Source organism: Camelina sativa, chromosome 9 (assembly GCF_030686135.1).
Source record: "Camelina sativa cultivar CO46 ecotype springtype chromosome 9, ASM3068613v1".
NCBI classification, from domain to species: Eukaryota; Viridiplantae; Streptophyta; class Magnoliopsida; order Brassicales; family Brassicaceae; genus Camelina; species Camelina sativa.
The window spans coordinates 21,913,223-21,933,281 of NC_141888.1; the positions used below are offsets into that span (position 1 = coordinate 21,913,223).

General features: G+C 38.0%; 3 protein-coding genes and 3 pseudogenes across 6 annotated transcripts; 1 reads left to right on the plus strand and 5 right to left on the minus strand.

Annotated features, from left to right (window-relative positions):
* Positions 1 to 4,706: 4,706 nt before the first annotated feature.
* Positions 4,707 to 5,859, minus strand: LOC147938481 (flavonol 3-O-glucosyltransferase UGT76E12-like). The gene is made up of 2 exons (XM_087467144.1): positions 5,222 to 5,859; positions 4,707 to 5,140 (listed from the first exon to the last, which is right to left on the minus strand). Exons 1-2 carry the CDS (start codon positions 5,628 to 5,630, stop codon positions 4,797 to 4,799), a joined length of 753 nt encoding a protein of 250 aa, XP_087323270.1. The 5' UTR covers positions 5,631 to 5,859; the 3' UTR covers positions 4,707 to 4,796.
* Positions 5,860 to 6,127: 268 nt separating this feature from the next.
* On the minus strand, positions 6,128 to 7,894 carry LOC104711366 (UDP-glycosyltransferase 76E11). Of its 2 annotated transcripts, none has more exons than XM_087467143.1 (2): positions 7,223 to 7,894; positions 6,128 to 7,142 (listed from the first exon to the last, which is right to left on the minus strand). In XM_087467143.1, exon 2 carries the CDS (start codon positions 6,527 to 6,529, stop codon positions 6,266 to 6,268), a length of 264 nt encoding a protein of 87 aa, XP_087323269.1. In that variant the 5' UTR covers positions 6,530 to 7,142; positions 7,223 to 7,894; the 3' UTR covers positions 6,128 to 6,265. Both variants share the same exon structure in this region, with proteins under 2 accessions (XP_087323269.1, XP_010426367.2).
* A 219-nt stretch (positions 7,895 to 8,113) lies between these two features.
* LOC147938482 (UDP-glycosyltransferase 76E4-like) lies at positions 8,114 to 9,673 on the minus strand (annotated as a pseudogene). The gene is made up of 2 exons (XR_015566913.1): positions 9,131 to 9,673; positions 8,114 to 9,054 (listed from the first exon to the last, which is right to left on the minus strand). The product of XR_015566913.1 is annotated as a UDP-glycosyltransferase 76E4-like (transcript).
* A 1,038-nt stretch (positions 9,674 to 10,711) lies between these two features.
* On the minus strand, positions 10,712 to 12,569 carry LOC104715428 (UDP-glycosyltransferase 76E6 pseudogene; annotated as a pseudogene). The gene is made up of 3 exons (XR_015566252.1): positions 12,548 to 12,569; positions 11,762 to 12,249; positions 10,712 to 11,675 (listed from the first exon to the last, which is right to left on the minus strand). The product of XR_015566252.1 is annotated as a UDP-glycosyltransferase 76E6 pseudogene (transcript).
* A 1,155-nt stretch (positions 12,570 to 13,724) lies between these two features.
* On the plus strand, positions 13,725 to 15,341 carry LOC147938483 (UDP-glycosyltransferase 76E4-like). The gene is made up of 4 exons (XM_087465654.1): positions 13,725 to 13,893; positions 14,084 to 14,203; positions 14,276 to 14,713; positions 15,322 to 15,341. The coding sequence occupies exons 1-4, from the start codon at positions 13,725 to 13,727 to the stop codon at positions 15,339 to 15,341; spliced, it is 747 nt and encodes a 248-aa protein (XP_087321780.1).
* A 3,208-nt stretch (positions 15,342 to 18,549) lies between these two features.
* On the minus strand, positions 18,550 to 19,041 carry LOC147938484 (UDP-glycosyltransferase 76E5 pseudogene; annotated as a pseudogene).
* Positions 19,042 to 20,059: the final 1,018 nt, after the last annotated feature.

A 20,059-nucleotide genomic window follows, 5' to 3' on the forward strand; every position in this document is an offset into this window, starting at 1 on the left:
TGCCAGCAGAATACAAGATTGGCTCAAACGAGCCAATTAGCAGGGAAATTGTTCACAAAGGTAATTGGATGCGACTCCACTCTAGCACGACGCGCCAATTTGTCCGCACTACCATTCTGTGATCTGGGATCTGGACTACAGAAAATGATAAGAATTCATTCTTGTCGTCTTCAATAACGTCCAAATATGTCTTGAAAGCAGGCCACTCGGAAGGCGAATACACCATCTTCACCAAATCAGAAAAGCCTGTGAGAAAAACACTTTCTCATTATCCGCGCCAATCATACAGCGCATTGCCCATATGAGAGCTTCCACTTCGGCATGGAGGGGTGTCAAGCTACGGCGAGAATTAGATGCACCATGGTGGGAGTTTCTCCCTCAGGAGAAATGCAGTGCCATCCTCTACCTGTAAACTGGTCAGTCACCTTCCAGGATCCATCCACAAAACATCGGTAAATAGTACCATATCCGTTAACTATGTCTCTAGTATGAGCCAAAGACATAGAGGAAAACCGAGACGCGCCCTGAGGTAAGGATTCCAAGGGATCCTCTTGGGCTAAAGACCAAAGCTTTGCTTCCTCTTCCGCTATCCGTAAAATTGCTAGCGGATTTGAATCCAAATTGCTGAATAATTTATCATTTCTGGCCTTCCAGATATACCAGAGAATCCATGGAAATACCTCTACCGAAGGAATATCCTAAAATCTCCAAAATAGTGAATCCATGTTATCATAGACCGAGTTTGAAGGAAAACCACCCGAAGATGTCGGGAATTGGGATAATCTCCAAACCTGTCGAGCCAGAGGACATGAGAAAAAGGGCATGATTGACTGTCTCCTCCGCCCCTCCGCATATCGCACATTCCAAATCATAACTCAGTCCGCGTCGCCGCAGATTAGCTGTTGTCGCCATGCAACCCGTAATTGCTTGCCACAAGAAGTGTCTAAGCTTTGGTGGACACCAAATCTGCCAAACAAATGCCTGTAAAGGAATAATATTGGGACCTAAAATTGGGGTGTCGTTTTCTGGCTTTTGCCGCAAAGCTTGATATCCAAATTTAGCGGTATATACACCGGTTTTTGTCAAATGCCAACCCAAAACATCCGGTGTGGTCAGATTGCCTAGGGTTAAAGCAGAGATAAGGGCAACATCCTCCGACTCGAAATAAGCCGAAAGCAAAGCCAAATTCTAGGAGCGCGAACTCCTGTTAATGAAATTTTCAACTCTAAACGTTGGATCGACTAACGATCCTGAACGCAATGCTGGTCTCGGGGATTGAGCAGGGATCCAGGGATCAGACCATACTAGAATGGAATCCCCAGATCCTACCCGTTTAATGAGTTCTTTGTTCACCAGAGAGCGAGCAGAAATCATACTCCACCAGCCATAGGATGGGGAATAAGATTTAATTGGATCCAAAGGATCAGAATGCCTATAATATCGTCCTTTAAAAACCTTCGCAAATAAAGAGTCTGGAATAGAAATCAACCGCCAAAGTTGCTTAGCCAGCAGTGCGGTATTGAAATCATCCAGACACCGAAAACCTAAACCTCCTTCCATCTTATCAACACACAGCCTATCCCAAGCGATCCAATGTAAACCCCGTGTTTCTCCAGAAGAGCTCCACCAGAAGTTAGAGATTGCACTAGTAAGTTTCCAAGTGACTGTTTTCGGAAGTCGAAAACAAGACATAACAAAAGTAGGGACAGCGGTTGCGACCGATTTGATCATCACCTCTTCCCCCCCCCCCCTAGGTAGCAACCTAGCAGGCCACCCACCAGCCCGTTTTTGCAAACGGTCCTGAACAAAGGGAAATATTTTCGTTTTCGACCCCCCAAGACTTTCCAGAATGCCCAAGTATGAACTCATACCACCCAAAGAAGTAATACCCAATACACCCATTAATTCCTCACGCACACCCGCATCGACTGTGTGTCCAAATTGAACCGAGGACTTCTGGAATTTAATTTGCTGTCCAGAAAATCCGTTCATACTGTCTGAGAATCCCTAAAATAACTTCACACTGCTCCTTTGTGGCCCGACAGAAAAACAGACTATCGTCTGCAAATAATAGGTGCAAAATCGCCGGACAAGCAGTTGATACCTTAATACTCGTAATAAGTTTAGACCTTTCTGCCTTTTGAAGATTGGCAATAAGAACCTCCGTGAAAAGAATAAAAAGATAAGGTGACAAAGGATCTCCCTGACGAAGCCCTCTAGAGGGAATTATGGAGCCATGGGATTGGCCATTTAATAAAACACTACATTCAACTGAAGTCACGTACCACATGACCCACGAAATCCATTTCTCACAAAAGCTGAATTTCCTCAATAAAATCTCAACAAAAGACCATTCTACCCGATCATAGGCCTTGCTCATATCTGTTTTGATGGCCATGAACTTTCCCTTACAAGAGGGGTTAGTGCGGAGGCCATGAAACATCTCCTGAGCAATCAAAATATTGTCTACAATTAACCTTCCTTCCACAAACGCCGATTGTGTCTCAGAGATCAATGCTGGCAAAAACACACGCAGTCGCTGACATAAAATCTTCGAGGTAATAACCAACATTACATAAGCTAATAGGCCTCCATTCAGTCATCCGGGTCGGCTTATCCACTTTTGGGATAAGATAAATATTTGTCCTATTTAAGCGTTTATCAAAACTTTCACCCTGAAAGAAAGATTCTACCGAAAGCTTTAAATCATTTTTAATCGTATCCCATGCACGCTGATAAAAAAAGGGCCGTCATACCATCTGGTCCAGGAGCTTTATCAGGATGCATCATAAACAAAGCCTCTTTAATTTCCTGTTCGGTGACTGATCGCGTCAGTGTCTCATTAATTTCACCCGTGATAGACGTGCTTATTTCACCTAGTGAGTCCTCAATAGTAGGATCTGTGGACTTAAAAATCTCTTGAAAATAAGAGACTGCTATATCCTGAACCTTTTTCTCTTCTGTGATCCAATGCCCAGCCGCATCATGCATTCTGACAATGCGATTTTTAGCTCTTCTTAATTTCGTTTGGGCATGAAAATAACTAGTATTTTGATCCCCAAACCGCATCCATCGACTCCAATTTTTTTGATACCAGTAGATCTCCTCATCCCGATAAGCTTCTCTCAGCTTCCAGGTCATCTCTGAAATAACCTCAACAGATACCGAGTCATCAGCCTGGGCGGTTGCTAGGTGAGATTTTAATTCCTCAATCGTTTTCCCGGCCGAACGGGGCCTGCACTTTCCGCCGGCGGGAGATGGCTTGGCAACACTTAATTATTTTGTCCATTAAATCTCCAGTTACTCATGTCCCTCCAGAACCCCAACCCTCTAAAACAACTCCAAAGAAACCCTCTTTTTCAATCCACCGTCAGTCAAAGCGAAAAACGTTCCTCCCTCGCCGAACTTTATTTTCCAGAGAAGCTAAAACCGGTTTATGGTCTGAAGCTATCATAAGTAAATATTCCGTAAAGGAGTCTTTGAATAGGTCATGAAATTTTTCATTGGCTAGAGCTCGGTCAAGTCGACAACGAATTGGCTTCTTATCTCGCCAACCCCGCCAAGACAAGCTATCCCCAACCGCAGGAAATTCTAGTAAACCACAATGTCGAATCATTGTAGTAAAACCCACAAAGGAAGATGCATGGCTACTTAATAGTTAAAAGTATTGCTACATAAGAAAATAACCTTTGGATTTTGACCATTTTTTTCTTTTAAAACAAACCGAACCGGAACTGGTTAATAATCTAGATGAGCGGTTTAGAAAAACCGGGACATTGCGGTTCTAGGAAATCTCTCATGGCCTCCGAAACAAAATCCCACCTTTATCGGTTTTGCACTAAACCAGACCACCTGCCACAATTTGCGGTGGTTTTGAACCGACGTAGCAAGAAGAACAAGCCGGAGAGAGAGACTCTCAGTCAACGACTATCGCATAGAGATAAAAGAGGTAACTTTATAGTTTGTTATTGATGAAGTCAATCAAAGTCAGAACAAAGTTTTGAACTTTCTTGGAATTGGAACTTAGTAATGTCTATGTATGGAAGAGCCGAAGAGCCTTCGTGCTCTGTGTTTTAACTTAAGTCTAAGCAAACTCAATTTGAGTTCCAATTGCCTGAGGAACTCTGTGAGTTGCATATAGCTATATTGGTCATCTGCTGTGTTATTCTCGTTTATATATTTTCATCTTTAGAAAACTCAGTTCGGTTGGGGTCAGTATTAATCTTTTATACTTTATTATTCTTCTGCAGGTTTGTTTGTGAGGGATGTTCAAAATACCAACCAGTAGATGCAACCTCTATTGTTCTTACTTGTTAACCATGGAATCCATATATTATGTGACTGAGAGGAAGTGAGTTCTCTGGCAGATGAAAGCAAAGATACCGCCAAGTAGATAGACTTTTCGAATAATGCCCGACGCGGAGGAGGAGATTCGTCACAATCTTCTGCAGTGAGTTGGCAGACAGTGTCCTGGCAAGTAGTAATTTTTGAAGGATGATGGGTTTGGCAACAGACTGCAGCTAGAGCTTAAAAAAGAAGTGAGTTTACTTGATCCATTTCTTTTGTTTCTTTTATGTTCATGTATCTTAATAGTTTTCTAGACTTTAGGCAAGAGTTTATGGTCATTCTTTTATCCTAGTAATGAGGTTTATAGTGATTCTATTCGTCGATGTTAGCTTAAACTAGAGTGATTGTGAACCTCTAGAGAAATGAAATGTGTTTTGTTTATTCATGGCCTCCATGTCTTTTCCAGTCAGTTATTATCCAAATACATTTTGGCATCACTTATAGATTTTTTAGGATATGATACTTTCTCTAGAAACAACTTTGGAATTATTGTTCAACCATTCGATACAGCTCTTGTTCTCTTCAAGCAGACTTGCAGGAGCTGAGGCCACCATGTGAAGAGGGCCTATAGGATAAAATGGAACTTCTACCCGTTGTTGTTGCAGAAAAGTTAGAGATGCGCTCTCTAGACAAGTCGCTGTGTTGATTATCACAGAGGAAGCTGTCCGTTTGTCAGCTGTGTTCCTATACACCTCCATTATGCTTTCTAATGATGCAAATCGTGAAACCGGAAAGTCTTTGTATCTCAGGGGATATAACTCTGGCACTAGCTCTTCTTCTTGTCCTTTTGGTTCTGCGGAAAGGTGAAAAAGCCTATAGTGTTACAAGATTATAGCCGCTTTCAGAAACTCTGAAACAGAGAGTTATAGATTACCTTTCAAGGGAGCCAGAACATTGTTTGCGTAGAGTTTCTCAAATACAGAGCGACATTTAAAAGCTGTGGCACTTGTTGTGCTAAAAATGACGTTTGGAAGATTAAACTCTTTGGCTGCAGCTTCAGCAAAGTACATGGACTCATCGTAGATGACACATGATATCTCATTACTTTTTTGGAGAAGCAACTGACCTAAACAGGCCTTGAGGCTCACCTGACACTCTTTTTTGAGCTTAAGCATAAACTGTATTGGTCCGAGATTCTTGAAATCAGACTCCGGCAAGCTTTCTTGGATTGAGACGAATTGATAATCTGTGAAGCCATCTGAAGGGATAAAGTAATTGAACTTGGTCTGGAGAGCTGTGATTGAGAAACCCTTCAAGTGAAGGGCTTTTGCAAGTTGCATCATTGGAGTTATATGCCCTTGAGCTGGAAATGGAACCAGGACTATTCGTCTCCTTGCTTGCTTCTATTCCATTTCAAAAGCCTGCAAGAATAACTAAGAAATACTTCTCTCAGCTCCGCGCTGTGCTAGTTTTGGTTACTCTGGTCATCAGCTTCTATGAAAATTTCAATGTGCTTTATACGAAGAAGTATCTTTCTGATATAAATATCAGATTTTCAGACTTGTGGACGTTAATTCTCGCATGTGAAGCTTTGGTAGATGGTGTAATCAGAGACAAGAGAAAGATCCTTCTGTCTTCGTGGTCCTCCTCTTGTATCATTTAATAATAGTCTTACTTTTTGATGCACAATTCTATCTTGAGCAAACTAGTATTTGATTTTAAAATTTGTTTGCTTACAAAGTAAACCACGTACAGTTCTGTAAATTTTGCAGATCAAGCTTGGTTTATGCATATTTCAATCATCTCTAATATACATGAAGTTCTTGTGAACCTCTAGAGAAATGAAATGTGTTTTGTTTTATTCGTTCCTCCAAGACTTTTCAGTTCAGTCATTATCCAAATACATTTTGGCATCGCTTAGATTTTTTAGGATATGATACTTTCTCTAAAAACAACTTGGAATAGTTGAAAACATTCTTCACAGAGTCCTCATGAAGTTTACAAACTCCTCTAGCGAGTTATGTGAAGAACCTCCACTTTTAACAGAGGCTCTAAGCTGCTCTTTCAAACTGACAGCTCTCTTCCTCATCTCCTCCCCTTCTTCGTCCACCATTAACCTTGTCACAGCTCTCTCAACTGCTCTCCTGTCCAGTTCACCCTCCACTTGAATCCCAATTTTCCAAACACACTCCAAGTACCTCGCATTCACCTTTTGATCAGTGGAAAACGGCTTGCAGATCATTGGAACTCCTTCCCCGATGCTCTCTAGCGTCGAGTTCCATCCACAATGGCTCCAAAACCCTCCTACTGCAGGATGAGAAAGCACTTCCTTCTGCGGAGCCCATTTAACAATGTAACCTCGACCCGTAATTATATTAATAAACTCCTTAGGCAAGTACTCTATCCATTCCGAACCACGTACTGACCCAGGTCGAATCACCCACAAGAACTGTTGGTTGCTACTATCCACCCCAAAGCAGTTTCCATCACCTCTTTGATTTGCATCAAAGCCACGCTTCCCATGCTAACAAATATCACAGAATTTTTTTTTTGTTTGTTCAACCATTCGATACAGGTCTTGTTCTCTTCAAGTAGACTCGTAGAAGCTGAGGCCACCATGTGTAGAGGGCCTATAGGATACACTGGAATTTTAAGCTGTTGTTGCAGAAAAGAAAGAGATGAGCGCTCTAGACAGCTCGCTGTGTTGATTATCACTGAGGAAGCTGTCCGTTTGTCAACTGTATTCCTGTACAGCTCCATTGTGCTTTCTGTTGATGCCCAACGTGAAACCGGAAAGTCTTTGTATCTCAGGGGATGAAACTCTGGCACTAGCTCGTTTTCTTTTCCTTTAGGTTCTGCAAAAAAGGTCAAGAACCATGCTATTATACAGATTATAGACACTAGCTAAAAATGGGAACAGAGAATTCAAAAGTACCTTCCAAGGGAGCCATGACATTGTTTGCATAGAGTTTGTCGAATACAGAGCGGCAAACAAAAGCCGTGGCACTTGTTGTGCTGAGAATAACGTTTGGAAGCTTAAACTCTTTGGCTGCAGCTTCAGCAAAGTACATGAACTCATCGTAGATGACGCATGAGATCTCATTACTTTGTTGCAGCAGCAACTGACTCAAGCATTCCTTGAAGCTTACCTGACACTCTTTGTTGAGCTTAAGCAGAAACTGTATTGGTCCGAGATCCTTCAAAGCAGACTTTGGTAAGCTTTCTGGGATAGTGACAAACTGAAAATCAGTGAAGTCATCTGAAGGGATAAAGTGATTGAACTTGGTTTGAACAACTGTGATTGAGAAACCCTTCAAGTGAAGGGTTTTTGCAAGTTGCATCATTGGAGTTATATGTCCTTGAGCTGGTGTTGGAACCAAAACTACCCTTCTCCTCGCCGTTTTTTCCTCCATTTCGAAAACCTACAAGAACAACTTAAAAAAATCTGCTTAGTCTCCAATTCTTTTTTTCTTTGCTGTGACAGTTCTATGAGATATATTAAAAGGACTATCTTTCTGATATAGATATCAGATTCTCAGACTTGTGGACGTTAATTCTCACATGTGAAGCTTATGGTAGATGGTGTGTGCTAGTATGATGAGGTGATAACGTATTATGTTTTGCTGACATTGTATATTTGTATTATCTCTCTATTTTGGTAACCAAAGAAAAGCAAAGATGGTTTTTTCTTGCCGACTTTGGCTTCATATCTAAAGATGGTCCAGACCAAAAAATTGTCATTTTCTGCCGCATCAATTCTCTGAGTAATTAACTTCCAAAAGAAATATTTTCGTGTTTGATTCCAATTTCTTTTTATCTTAAAAAAAAAAAAAAACAAGTACTTTGTAAATTTTGCAAGATCAAGCAATACAATGATCTCTAATAATACATGAAGTTCAACTTCTTCACTCTGTCTTTACGTGCTTGACAAGTTCCTCCAATGCGCTGTATGAAGAGCCTCCACCTTTTACAGAGGCTTTGAGCTTCTCTCTCAAACCCAAGGCTCTCTCCCTCATCTCTGCACCTTCGTCATCCACAATCAACCTCTTCACAGCTCTCTCGACCGCTCCTCTTAAAACTTCACCTTCAAGTTGAATCCCTATACGCCAAACGCTTTCTAAATACGTTGCGTTTATCTTCTGCTCGCTGGTAAAAGGTCTGCAAATCATGGCATTCCTTCCACAATACTCTCGAGCGTCGAGTTCCATCCACAGTGACTCCAGAAGCCTCCCACTGCAGGATGTCCAAGTACTTCTATCTGCGGTGCGCGTTTCACAATGTATCCTCTTTCTGAGACCATCTTACTGACTTCTTCCGGCAATTAATCTATCCCATCGAAGCCAAGGATCGAACCTGGTCTGATGACCCATAAAAACGGTTGGTTGCTATTACACAACCCCCAAGCGATCTCCAACGCTTCTTTGGATTCCATTTGAGATATTGTTCCCACGCTTACGTATATGACTGACCTCGGTTGCTTCTTGTTCAACCATTCAATGCAACTCATGTCATCTTCCGCTAAACTAGATCCTGGCGTTGAAGCTGTAATGTGAAGAGGGCCTAATGGGTACACTGGAATTCCAAGTTCTTGTTGCAACCAAGACATAGACGAGCTCTCTAGACATCTCGACGTGTTAAAGATGACAGCTGAAGCTGTTCTTTTGTTGATTGCTTCCCGACGGAACTCTAGCCCAAATCCTGAAGGCAAGAGATCTTTGTATCTTAAAGGATACAAACTTTCCACAACCTTGTCTTGTAGGTCAGGACCTGCAAAGTAAAAAAGATAAACCGTTTTAAGTGAAATAAATGGTTTCAAGATTGTTTTTAAGCTAGTTATGGGGACCTTCCATGTCGACCAAGAACTTCTCGACATTGAGTTTGCTAAAAAAAACAGCGTGCAGCGTGGTTTGTAGCACTTTGAGTGCACAAAATGACATTGGAAGCTTTAATTCCGTAGCTACAATTCCACAGAAGTACATGAACTCATCATAGATGATAGATGCTATATCATTGCCTTGCTGCCGCAACAGCTGTTTTATACAGTCCTTGAAGCTTGCCTCACTTGTTTTGTTGATCTCCATTATAAAATTGAATGCCCCGAGTCTCTCAAATTCAGACTCTGGTAAGCTCTGTGGTATGGTAACAAATTGAAAATCAGGGAAATGTTGTGAAGGAGAGCTTACTCGATTGCACTGTCCCTCAACAACTGTAATTGAGAAGCCTTTCAAGTAAAGGGCTTTCCCAAGTTGCATCATTGGGGTTATATGACCTTGTGCTGGAACCGGAACTAACACTATCCTTTTCTTCCCTTTTTTCTCCATTGCTTAACCTTATCTCTCTCTCTTTCTTTGTTTTTCTTTCTCTCTCATTGAAGCACAACTCTAAATATAAGTTATCAATAGAACTACAATTATTGGGAAATTTCCACAAGCTTCCAAATATGCCAGATTATTTAGGCAAGTGTTCCACATGTGACAACTACGTCATTTTCTTACGCTAACGACCACATGTGCCCCCAAAAAGAAAATGTGAATGTCTTCCTTCTGTTGAATTATAATACGTTATACGTGCGGTGAAGTTGTTGCATTACGAGAATTTAGATCATAATTAAAATGTTAAAGAGCTTATAGTCTTCAAATATAAAGATAATTTCCTCTTGTTTATATGTTTGTCATTTTTTGGAACTCCCTTAGGTCCGTATAAGCTTTGTAAATAGCAAAATGCAACAGTTTTATACTAACAGCTGTTAGAACAATGTATAAACCATTAGACTGAAGAACTGACATTTCAACAAAAGTAAAATGTTCTTTTTTTTTTTGTGTGGTCCTTATATAGGTAGATTTCGATTAGTTTAGATGCATAGTGTTAGTGTGAATGTTGGATTTTGTGAAAAATAGGAGTTATAAAATTTGTTGGAGTTTTGTGAAAATGTCAGCTATAACAGTTGTTGAATGGTTTGCTGATAAACAGATATGAGTTCCATGGTTGGCGGAGCTGTTAGTGTAATTGTTTACTTTGGGTTTGTATGTTGTCATTGAGAATTAAGTTGTGGTCACTGGTCAGTATGATCTTATTTATACATAGCACAATTTATTATTTTGCAGGTGAGTTTGTGTTCTGAAGGATGTTAAAATAAGACTTAGCATATGAAACTTGTGAATCTATCTTCTTTATACTCATGATTCCGACTAGTTTAGATCTTGCTCTCATTAAGTGCAAGAAAGGTTACATTTCCGTGTACTAATATTTTTGTTAAACTTGTATTTGGTGTTTTCAGGGGACATCTTCAAGAACTGGGAAGCTTGTGCTTGTGCCTCTACACAGAAAAGGCAAAGAGTCTTTGATAGGTATTAGTGGTAAGCCTCAAAATTTCATCTTTTTTTTTTTTTTCCTTACATGATGGCCTCCAAAAACGGCATATAGATTACAAATTCTAACATTTTAAAATTTTCAAGAACAAGCTTGATCTACTAAACTCAAAGCTCTCTTATAATAATGAAATTCAGCTTCTTCTCTCTGTTCTTCACTCTGTCTCCACGTAGTTGACAATATCTTCCAGTGCTTCGTATGAGGAGCCTCCAATTCTTACAGAGGCTTTGACCTTCTCTTTTAACACAAGGGCTCTCTCCCTCATGTCTGCACCTTCTTCTTCGACAATTAACCTCTTCACAGCTCTCTCGACCCCTCCTCTTTCCACCTTACCTTGCACCTGAAACCCTATTCCCCAAACACTCTCTAAACACAGTGCGTTTAACTTTTGCTCCCCGTCGAAAGGCCTGCAGATCATCGGAACTCCTTCCACAATGCTTTCAAGCGTTGAGTTCCATCCACAGTGGCTCCAGAATCCTCCCACTGCAGGATGTCCAAGTACTTCTATCTGTGGTGCCCATTTCACAATGTACCCTTTTTCAGAGACCATCTTACTGAATTCTTCAGGCAAGGACTCTATCCATTTAGACTCTTTGATAGAGCCAGGCCGGATGACCCATAAGAAAGGCTGGTTGCTACTAGATAAACCCCAAGCCATCTCCAACACTTCTTTGGTTTCCATTTGAACTATGCTTGTAAATGACTGACCTTGGGTTCCTGCTTGTTCAGCCATTCAATGCAGCTCCTATCCTCTTCCAGTAAACCAGAAATTGCTGAAGATTTAAGGTGAAGAGGGCCTAATGGGTACACCGGAATTCCAAGTTCTTTCTGGAGTCGTGCCAAAGATGAGCTCTCTAGGCAGCTCACCGTGTTGATGATAACAGCTGAAGCTGTTCTTTTGTTGACTATTTCCCTACAAAGCTCAAATAATATATCTAGTGGCCCAACTCCTGAAGTCGGTAGATCTTTGTATCTTAATGGATGCAAATTTTCCACCATCTTATCTTGCACTATGGGATCTACATGGTTAAAAAATAAAAATAAATATACATGTTTCAGTGAAACGAGTGGTTTTAAGCTGGCTTATAAAGCTGCTTTTGGGTACCTTCCATGTCGATCAAGAACTTCTCCGCATTGAGTTTGCTTAAAACGCAGCGGGAAACTTGATTGGTAGCACTTGAAGTGCTGAAGATGAAACTAGGAATCTTGAACTCTTTAGCTGCAGCTCCACAGAAGTACATGAACTCATCGTAGATGATACATGCTATAACATTACCTTGTTGTAACAATAATTGACGTATACAGTCCGTGAAGCGTGTCTCGCTTGTATTGTTGAGCTCTATCATAAACTGATTGGTCTGAGTCTCTCGAGCTCAGACTCTGGTAAGCTCTCTGGTATGGTAACAAACTGAAAACCAGGGAAATGTTGAGAAGGAGAACTTACTTTATTGAACTGTCCCTCAACAACTGTAATTGAGAAGCCATTCATGTTAAGGGCTTTCCCAAGTTGCATCATTGGAGTTACATGGCCTTGTGCTGGAACTGGAACTAACACTATCCTTCTCTTCGCTTCCGTTTTCTCGTGTAGTCTTTCTTAATGCAATAATAAACTTCCAATATCAATAAACTAGAGGTTATTCCGTACTACAGATTTAATTTTACTTTTATTTTACAATCAAGTGAGAAAAATAGAAACCTCCTGTTCTTGTAAATTTCACTTGGTACATATATGATCCTTAAGAGATATGTCTAATACAAATTCAACATATCAATTTCTGAAAACCTAAAATCATTCAATTGTGATGAAAAGATCGGCTAATTGTCGATATTTGACATCATCATCACAAGGAGATTTGAACAATCTATAGCATAAATAATAATTTATCCATACCTAATCCCAACCGACACTCCATTACTAAAAACAAACTTTAATGTATAATTTAATTTATTAGTCTTGTTTAATTTATTAAGTAACAAAATGTATAAAAGATTAAAATATCTCTCTGTTTTACAATTAGAATGTGTTGTTTTGGGATGCTACCAATTTGTAATATATATACGGTGAAATTTGAAATTTGTACTGTCTTCTTTATGTGGCTTGTATTTGTCTTTGCTTCGCAGATGAAACGACAAGTGATTTTATTCCCTTTTCCTGCTTGTTTCTCCCAACATCATAAGTTGTTTTACTTTTGTTGTTGTATTTTCTGTCAACAATAGACCAGTAATGTTAAAACCCCAATCAATGCCTTTATCCCTTGCAAAATCTTGGAGAAACTTCAACCTCGGTTTTAAGCTTTGGTTTATATCATCAGTAATTATCTGTTAAAATAACTAAGAGAAAAATGTAAAACTGAAAATGTTAAAATTCAAGCGTAAATGGTTTATGATTCCTTGTTGAAAAATTTTCCACATGTTTGTCTCAAGTTCTAAGGGTAAGTGGTGTTGATCGTCTTTGATAGATGTGACAGACTGACAGTGAAACTCTGGTACATAGAGCCGTAAAATTGTATGTAGACTCTTTGACATTGGAATAGAATGTCTTCCCTATTAAATCTTTGATGAGGTAAGCCACCTCGTCGTCCAATTCATCTAAGTTGGCCTAAGAATAAAAAAGTGACTTGGGTTGGCAATTTTAGTTTGAATAGTACCTTCAAATAGTTAGTACAAAAAATAAAATAAAAAAACATATGAAAAGAACTATGAAACAACGGATTGTCACACTACGAACTCATTGAAAACAACACACCGGAGTATTCCCACAGCTTCGGATGGAGAGAAAGTGTAACGTGTCAAGGTCAAACCAGAGTTTTTCATTTTCAAATTACAGTTAGTGCATGAAATGTAGCATGTGTGAGAGTTATTGATGTAGCATGTGTTCAGATCTTCTTTGACAAGTAACTGATGTGTTAACCTTTATCTTCACAGCTAAGTTAAAGTAAAGTATATAAAATTGTCTCTTCTGGAAGATCGTGGGAATTTCCTTACACAAGTGGGATTTTAATAATTATTTGGATCACTTATTGCATTGTGAAGAGGAAGAAAAAAAAGGGAGAGAAGGAGGTCAGGAAATGGAGAACAGGGCAGAGAAGAGAAGGATTATGTTAGTTCCAGTTGCTGCACAAGGACATGTAACTCCTATGATGCAACTTGGGGAAGCCCTTATGTTAAAGGGCTTCTCGATTACAGTTGCTCAAAGACAGTTCAAGCAAATAAGCTCTTCATTGCAACATGTTCATGGTTTTGACTTTGTCACAATACCAGAAAGCTTAATTACCTCAGTCTGAATCTAATAAACTAGGACCAGCCGAGATTCTGATGAAGCTCAATAAAACAAGTGAGGCTAGCTATAAGGAGTGTATAAGTCAGTTATAACAAGGCAATGATATCGCATGTATCATCTATGACAAGCTTATGTACTTCTGTGAAGCTGCAGCTAAAGAGTTCAACCTTCCTAGTGTCATCTTCAGCACCAGCAGTGCTACCATTCAAGTTTGCTACTGTGTTTTAAGTAAACTCAATGCCGAGAAGTTCTTGATCGATATGACAGGTACCTAAAAGAGCTTGATGACCCATTTTTCAATTGATCAGTTTACTCATCTTTTATATCTTTACTTTGCAGATCCTGAAATGAAAGAGAAGATGTTGGAAGGTTTATATCCTTTAAGATACAAAGACCTACCTACTTCAGGATTTGGTCCATTGGAGCCACTTTTGGATATGTGTAGGGAAGTAGTTAACACAAAAACAGCTTCCGCTATTATCATCAACACGGCTAATTGTCTAGAGAGCTCGTCTCTGTCATGGCTGCAACAAGAACTCGGAATATTTGTGTACTCATTAGGCCCTCTTCACATTACAACTTCATTGCCGGGAGGACCGGGACCTAGTTTACTACAAGAGGACATGAGCTGCGTTGAATGGCTTAACAAGCAGAAACCAAGGTCAGTCATATACATAAGCTTGGGAAGCAAAGCTCACATGGAAACCAAAGAGATGTTAGAGATGTCTTGGGGACTTTCCAATAGCAAACAACCATTCTTATGGGTCATCCGACCGGGTATTTTCAATACTATATTTTCAATATTTTATATGTAGGGTGTGTAAATGACTCTTACAAAACATCTATCACCCACATACATTGTTGTATAAATTATTATAGTTTTATGACTTGTGAGAATTTAAGCATAATTGTCACTTTCCGTGGTCAAAAACGTTTTTCTTGGAATAATTGTCACTTTCTTCCTTCTATCTTATATAATAAGATATCTTATATAATAAGAGAAGGTTTCTTCTAAACTTTGTTTAAGGCGATGACATTTGGCGCTCTATATAGTTGACATTTGTCCATTGCTAATTAAATATGGCCATAATTTTCAACTTAATCCTTTGGTAATTAAAAAATTTACCTTAACAAACAAACAAATAAGATCTGAACATGCAGCACCTGTGTTTGTCTTCTTCCCATACGGTATTTAAATTGAAGCTCGAATTTAGTTTTAGTTTTGCATTCTGTTTTTAAAAACGTAACGTCTTGCCATCAAAGTAAATTAAGTCATTTGATAATTGCTTTCTTATTTATTTCTAATTAAATATTAGTAATCTGTTTTCCATAAAATTATAATCTAATAGAATTCAATTTCTGATTACTTTTATTATTATTATCAGGGAAGCCCTCAATCTACTGAGAATCAACACCCCCACCCCCACACACTAACTATGCTTTTAAAAATGTTACAACCTAAAAAAATTTCTCTCTACTCTACTCTAGAATTACTCTCTAACGATGACCACCAGTAAAAATATGATTGTTTTTGGGAAGCTCCACACTTTAGAAGAAACAATCTCTTACTCAGCTTTAAATGTCTCTTTCTAGACGAAAATGTAAATCAACTACTTAATCCACACCACACCTATCTCACATACCGTATATTAAAAACTTCCTCTCTAACTAATTTTTTACTTGCTTTCAGACATGCAACTCGCTTATCTAAGTTCGAAGATTTGTTGATTCGGGGAAAGCAGTGTCTCTCTTTGGGAAAAATTTGCCATTGAAACACATGCCAAACTTCTTACACTCTAGGCAGACTATTTATATTTGAATGCAACATCGTCAACCCAATGTTTTTTGAACTCCAACAATTCCGCAAAAGATATTATATTTCATATACATCTGGTTAATTCTGTATTTGTTTTTTTCCCATTCTCCAACATGTAATATATATTGCTTCCAATTAAATCAGTTTTTGTCTTACTTTTCACATCAGTTTTTCCCAATATTCGTACAATAATCTTTTTAAATGAACAACAATCTTATAGTCTTTAATATTTTCCCCAGTAACTATTTCAAAGCAAGTCATGTCCCGTCAATTTTAGTTGGCAAACAATATAATTTGAGTGTCTTTAAAAACAAATATAACTGAAATATGGCCTTAATCCTTTGGTAATTAAAAAATTTACCTTAACAAACAAACAAATAAGATCTAAACATGCAGCACCTGTGTTTGTCTTCTTCCCATACGGTATTTAAATTGAAGCTCGATTTAGTTTTAGTTTTGCATTCTGTTTTTAAAAACGTAACGTCTTGCCATCAAAGTAAATTAAGTCATTTGATAATTGCTTTCTTATTTATTTCTAATTAAATATTAGTAATCTGTTTTCCATAAAATTATAATCTAATAGAATTCAATTTCTGATTACTTTTATTATTATTATCAGGGAAGCCCTCAATCTACTGAGAATCAACACCCCCACCCCACACACTAACTATGCTTTTAAAAATGTTACAACCTAAAAAAATTTCTCTCTACTCTACTCTAGAATTACTCTCTAACGATGACCACCAGTAAAAATATGATTGTTTTTGGGAAGCTCCACACTTTAGAAGAAACAATCTCTTACTCAGCTTTAAATGTCTCTTTCTAGACGAAAATGTAAATCAACTACTTAATCCACACCACACCTATCTCACATACCGTATATTAAAAACTTCCTCTCTAACTAATTTTTTACTTGCTTTCAGACATGCAACTCGCTTATCTAAGTTCGAAGATTTGTTGATTCGGGGAAAGCAGTGTCTCTCTTGGGAAAAATTTGCCATTGAAACACATGCCAAACTTCTTACACTCTAGGCAGACTATTTATATTTGAATGCAACATCGTCAACCCAATGTTTTTTGAACTCCAACAATTCCGCAAAAGATATTATATTTCATATACATCTGGTTAATTCTGTATTTGTTTTTTTCCCATTCTCCAACATGTAATATATATTGCTTCCAATTAAATCAGTTTTTGTCTTACTTTTCACATCAGTTTTTCCCAATATTCATACAATAATCTTTTTAAATGAACAACAATCTTATAGTCTTTAATATTTTCCCCAGTAACTATTTCAAAGCAAGTCATGTCCCGTCAATTTTAGTTGGCAAAATTTATTAAGACCCAAAAGATTTGTATATGATTGAACAAATAGAGACTTACGTCAAATAACAAGGATGGAGGCCAGGTAATATGACCAATTTATATTTTATTTTTACTACTATTACTTAAAATATCGTCTTGATATTTTTAAGGAACATTTGTTTTTGGTGTTAAGCGAAAGTGGTTGAAGTTGTGTATTGCACAATAGGTGGCACTACATTTCATGCACTAACTGTAATTTGAAAATGAAAAACTCTGGTTTGACCTTGACACGTTACACTTTCTCTCCATCCGAAGCTGTGGGAATACTCCGGTGTGTTGTTTTCAATGAGTTCGTAGTGTGACAATCCGATGTTTCATAGTTCTTTTCATATGTTTTTTTATTTTATTTTTTGTACTAACTATTTGAAGGTACTATTCAAACTAAAATTGCCAACCCAAGTCACTTTTTTATTCTTAGGCCAACTTAGATGAATTGGACGACGAGGTGGCTTACCTCATCAAAGATTTAATAGGGAAGACATTCTATTCCAATGTCAAAGAGTCTACATACAATTTCACGGCTCTATGTACCAGAGTTTCACTGTCAGTCTGTCACATCTATCAAAGACGATCAACACCACTTACCCTTAGAACTTGAGACAAACATGTGGAAAATTTTTCAACAAGGAATCATAAACCATTTACGCTTGAATTTTAACATTTTCAATTTTACATTTCTCTCTTAGTTATTTTAACAGATAATTACTGATGATATAAACCAAAGCTTAAAACCGAGGTTGAAGTTTCTCCAAGATTTTGCAAGGTATAAAGGCATTGATTGGGGTTTTAACATTACTGGTCTATTGTTGACAGAAAATACAACAACAAAAGTAAAACAACTTCTGATGTTGGGAGAAACCAGCAGAAAAAGGGAATAAAATCACTTGTCGTTTCATCTGCGAAGCAAAGACAAATACAAGCCACATAAAAGAAGACAGTACAATTTCAAATTTCACCGTATATATATTACAAATTGGTAGCATCCCAAAACAACACATTCTAATTGTAAAACAGAGAGATATTTTAATCTTTTATACATTTTGTTATTTAATAAATTAAACAAGACTAATAAATTAAATTATACATTAAGGTTTGTTTTTAGTAATGGAGTGTCGGTTGGGATTAGGTATGGATAAATTATTATTTATGCTATAGATTGTTCAAATCTCCTTGTGATGATGATGTCAAATATCGACAATTAGCCGATCTTTTCATCACAATTGAATGATTTTAGGTTTTTAGAAATTGATATGTTGAATTTGTATTAGACATATCTCTTAAGGATCATATATGTACCAAGTGAAATTTACAAGAACAGGAGGTTTCTATTTTTCTCACTTGATTGTAAAATAAAAGTAAAATTAAATCCGTGCGTAGTACGGAATAACCTCTAGTATAACTATATGTTAGGCAGAACGGGTAATTAATAAGCTAGTTTTGGATACCTTCTATGTCTATCAAGAACTTGCTGGGATTCAGTTGTCTTAAAAAACAGACGCAAAAGTTGTGTGTAGCACTAGCAGTGCTAAAGATGATACTTGGAAGTTTGAACTGCTTAGCTGCAGCTTCACAAAAGTACATGAGATCGTCGTAGATGATACATGCAATATCATTACCTTGTTGTATTAACAACTGACTTATACAGTTCTTGAAGCTTGCCTCGCTGGTTTTGTTGAGTTTTATTAAAAACTCGACAGGTCCGAGTGCCTCAACTTCAGACAATGGTAAGCTTTCTGGTATGGTGATAAACTGAAAACCAGGGAAGTGCTGCCAAGAGCTTACTTGATCAAGCTGTCCTAGAGCAACTGTGATTGAGAAGCCTTTCAAGGTAAGGGATTTCCCAAGATGCATCATTGGGGTTACATGTCCTTGTAATGGAAGGGGAACCAACACTATCCTTCTCTTGTGTGCTATCTTCTCCATTTCTAGCCAGACTCTTTTTTTTCTCCTTATCTCTTTCTTTTCTCTTATCTCTCTATGTAGAATTCTGTAAATAAGTGACCCAATTTTTACTAAAATTCCATTACCAATGGACATTTCACAATCCTCCAAAGAAGGACCATTTTCACAATTAAGAGCACCTCATATACCATTTTACATTAGTTACCTTCCAAGAGCCACGCTTATAAAGGAAGTGACATTGTAAGAAAAGTCAAAGTTTTTTTTTGTTTGTTTGTTTTGTGGCACACATGGAGTTGAAGTTTGTGGTTTTCACAACTTGAAAGGTTTATTCTCCTTGGGCATATAAAGAGCTTTAGTCTTTCCACTTATGTTCTGTTTTTTTCCTCCGTAATCACAAATCACAAATAAATAAAATCATGTATTAGATTGACACGTTAACATCACAATGTAAGGTAACCTCTTGCTATACTTGAACGATGTGTGCAACAAATGTGCCTTCACTACTACGTAATCCAACAGATCTTTCCATAATCATCTCATCACAACATTATGCCATAATGAAAGCTTGGATCTTTTTTCTGTTACATATTATGAAGAAAGTGACATCCAATTAGCATAAGAAACTTTCTTTTAAATCACAAAACTGTTTTTACTAATTAAACAAAGTTGATACGTACGTATAGAACAAACGCTCTCAATCAATCTGGAACCATCAACTTCGTTGCTCCACCATTTTTTTTATAGATACTGTGCAGTAGCCTCAAATTAATGCTCGCAATCGATCCGGAATCATCAGCTTCGTTGCTCCACCTTTATTGTCTAGATTTAGCTCCATCAAACTTGGCATGGCTTCTTCTTCAATCTCCAACTCATCTAATCTTTTCATGATCAATACAAGTTTCCTCAGCCGAAAAAAACCTTGTGCTTTTATGCAAGTCTTAGCTCCCGGGTAGCCAGAAGAATACAAGACCAGATCTTCTAGACGTTTTAGTTTTTGCAGAGAAGGCATTGGATCTTCTTGGAGATTTACTATAAGTTT

Excerpts from the sequence above, each read along its gene's own strand:
- LOC147938481 (XM_087467144.1), bottom strand. The coding sequence starts at position 5,630 with ATGATGCAACTTGCAAAAGCCCTTCACTTGAAGGGTTTCTCAATCACA. Across the intron at positions 5,141-5,221 it reads TGTTCTGGCTCCCTTGAAAG|AACCAAAAGGACAAGAAGAA; the intron begins GTAATCTATAAC and ends ACCTTTCCGCAG.
- LOC104711366 (XM_010428065.3), bottom strand. The coding sequence starts at position 7,700 with ATGGAGGAAAAAACGGCGAGGAGAAGGGTAGTTTTGGTTCCAACACCA. Across the intron at positions 7,143-7,222 it reads TGTCATGGCTCCCTTGGAAG|AACCTAAAGGAAAAGAAAAC; the intron begins GTACTTTTGAAT and ends CCTTTTTTGCAG.
- LOC147938483 (XM_087465654.1), top strand. The coding sequence starts at position 13,725 with ATGGAGAACAGGGCAGAGAAGAGAAGGATTATGTTAGTTCCAGTTGCT. Across the intron at positions 14,204-14,275 it reads GTTCTTGATCGATATGACAG|ATCCTGAAATGAAAGAGAAG; the intron begins GTACCTAAAAGA and ends TTTACTTTGCAG. Across the intron at positions 14,714-15,321 it reads CTTATGGGTCATCCGACCGG|GGAAGCCCTCAATCTACTGA; the intron begins GTATTTTCAATA and ends TATTATTATCAG.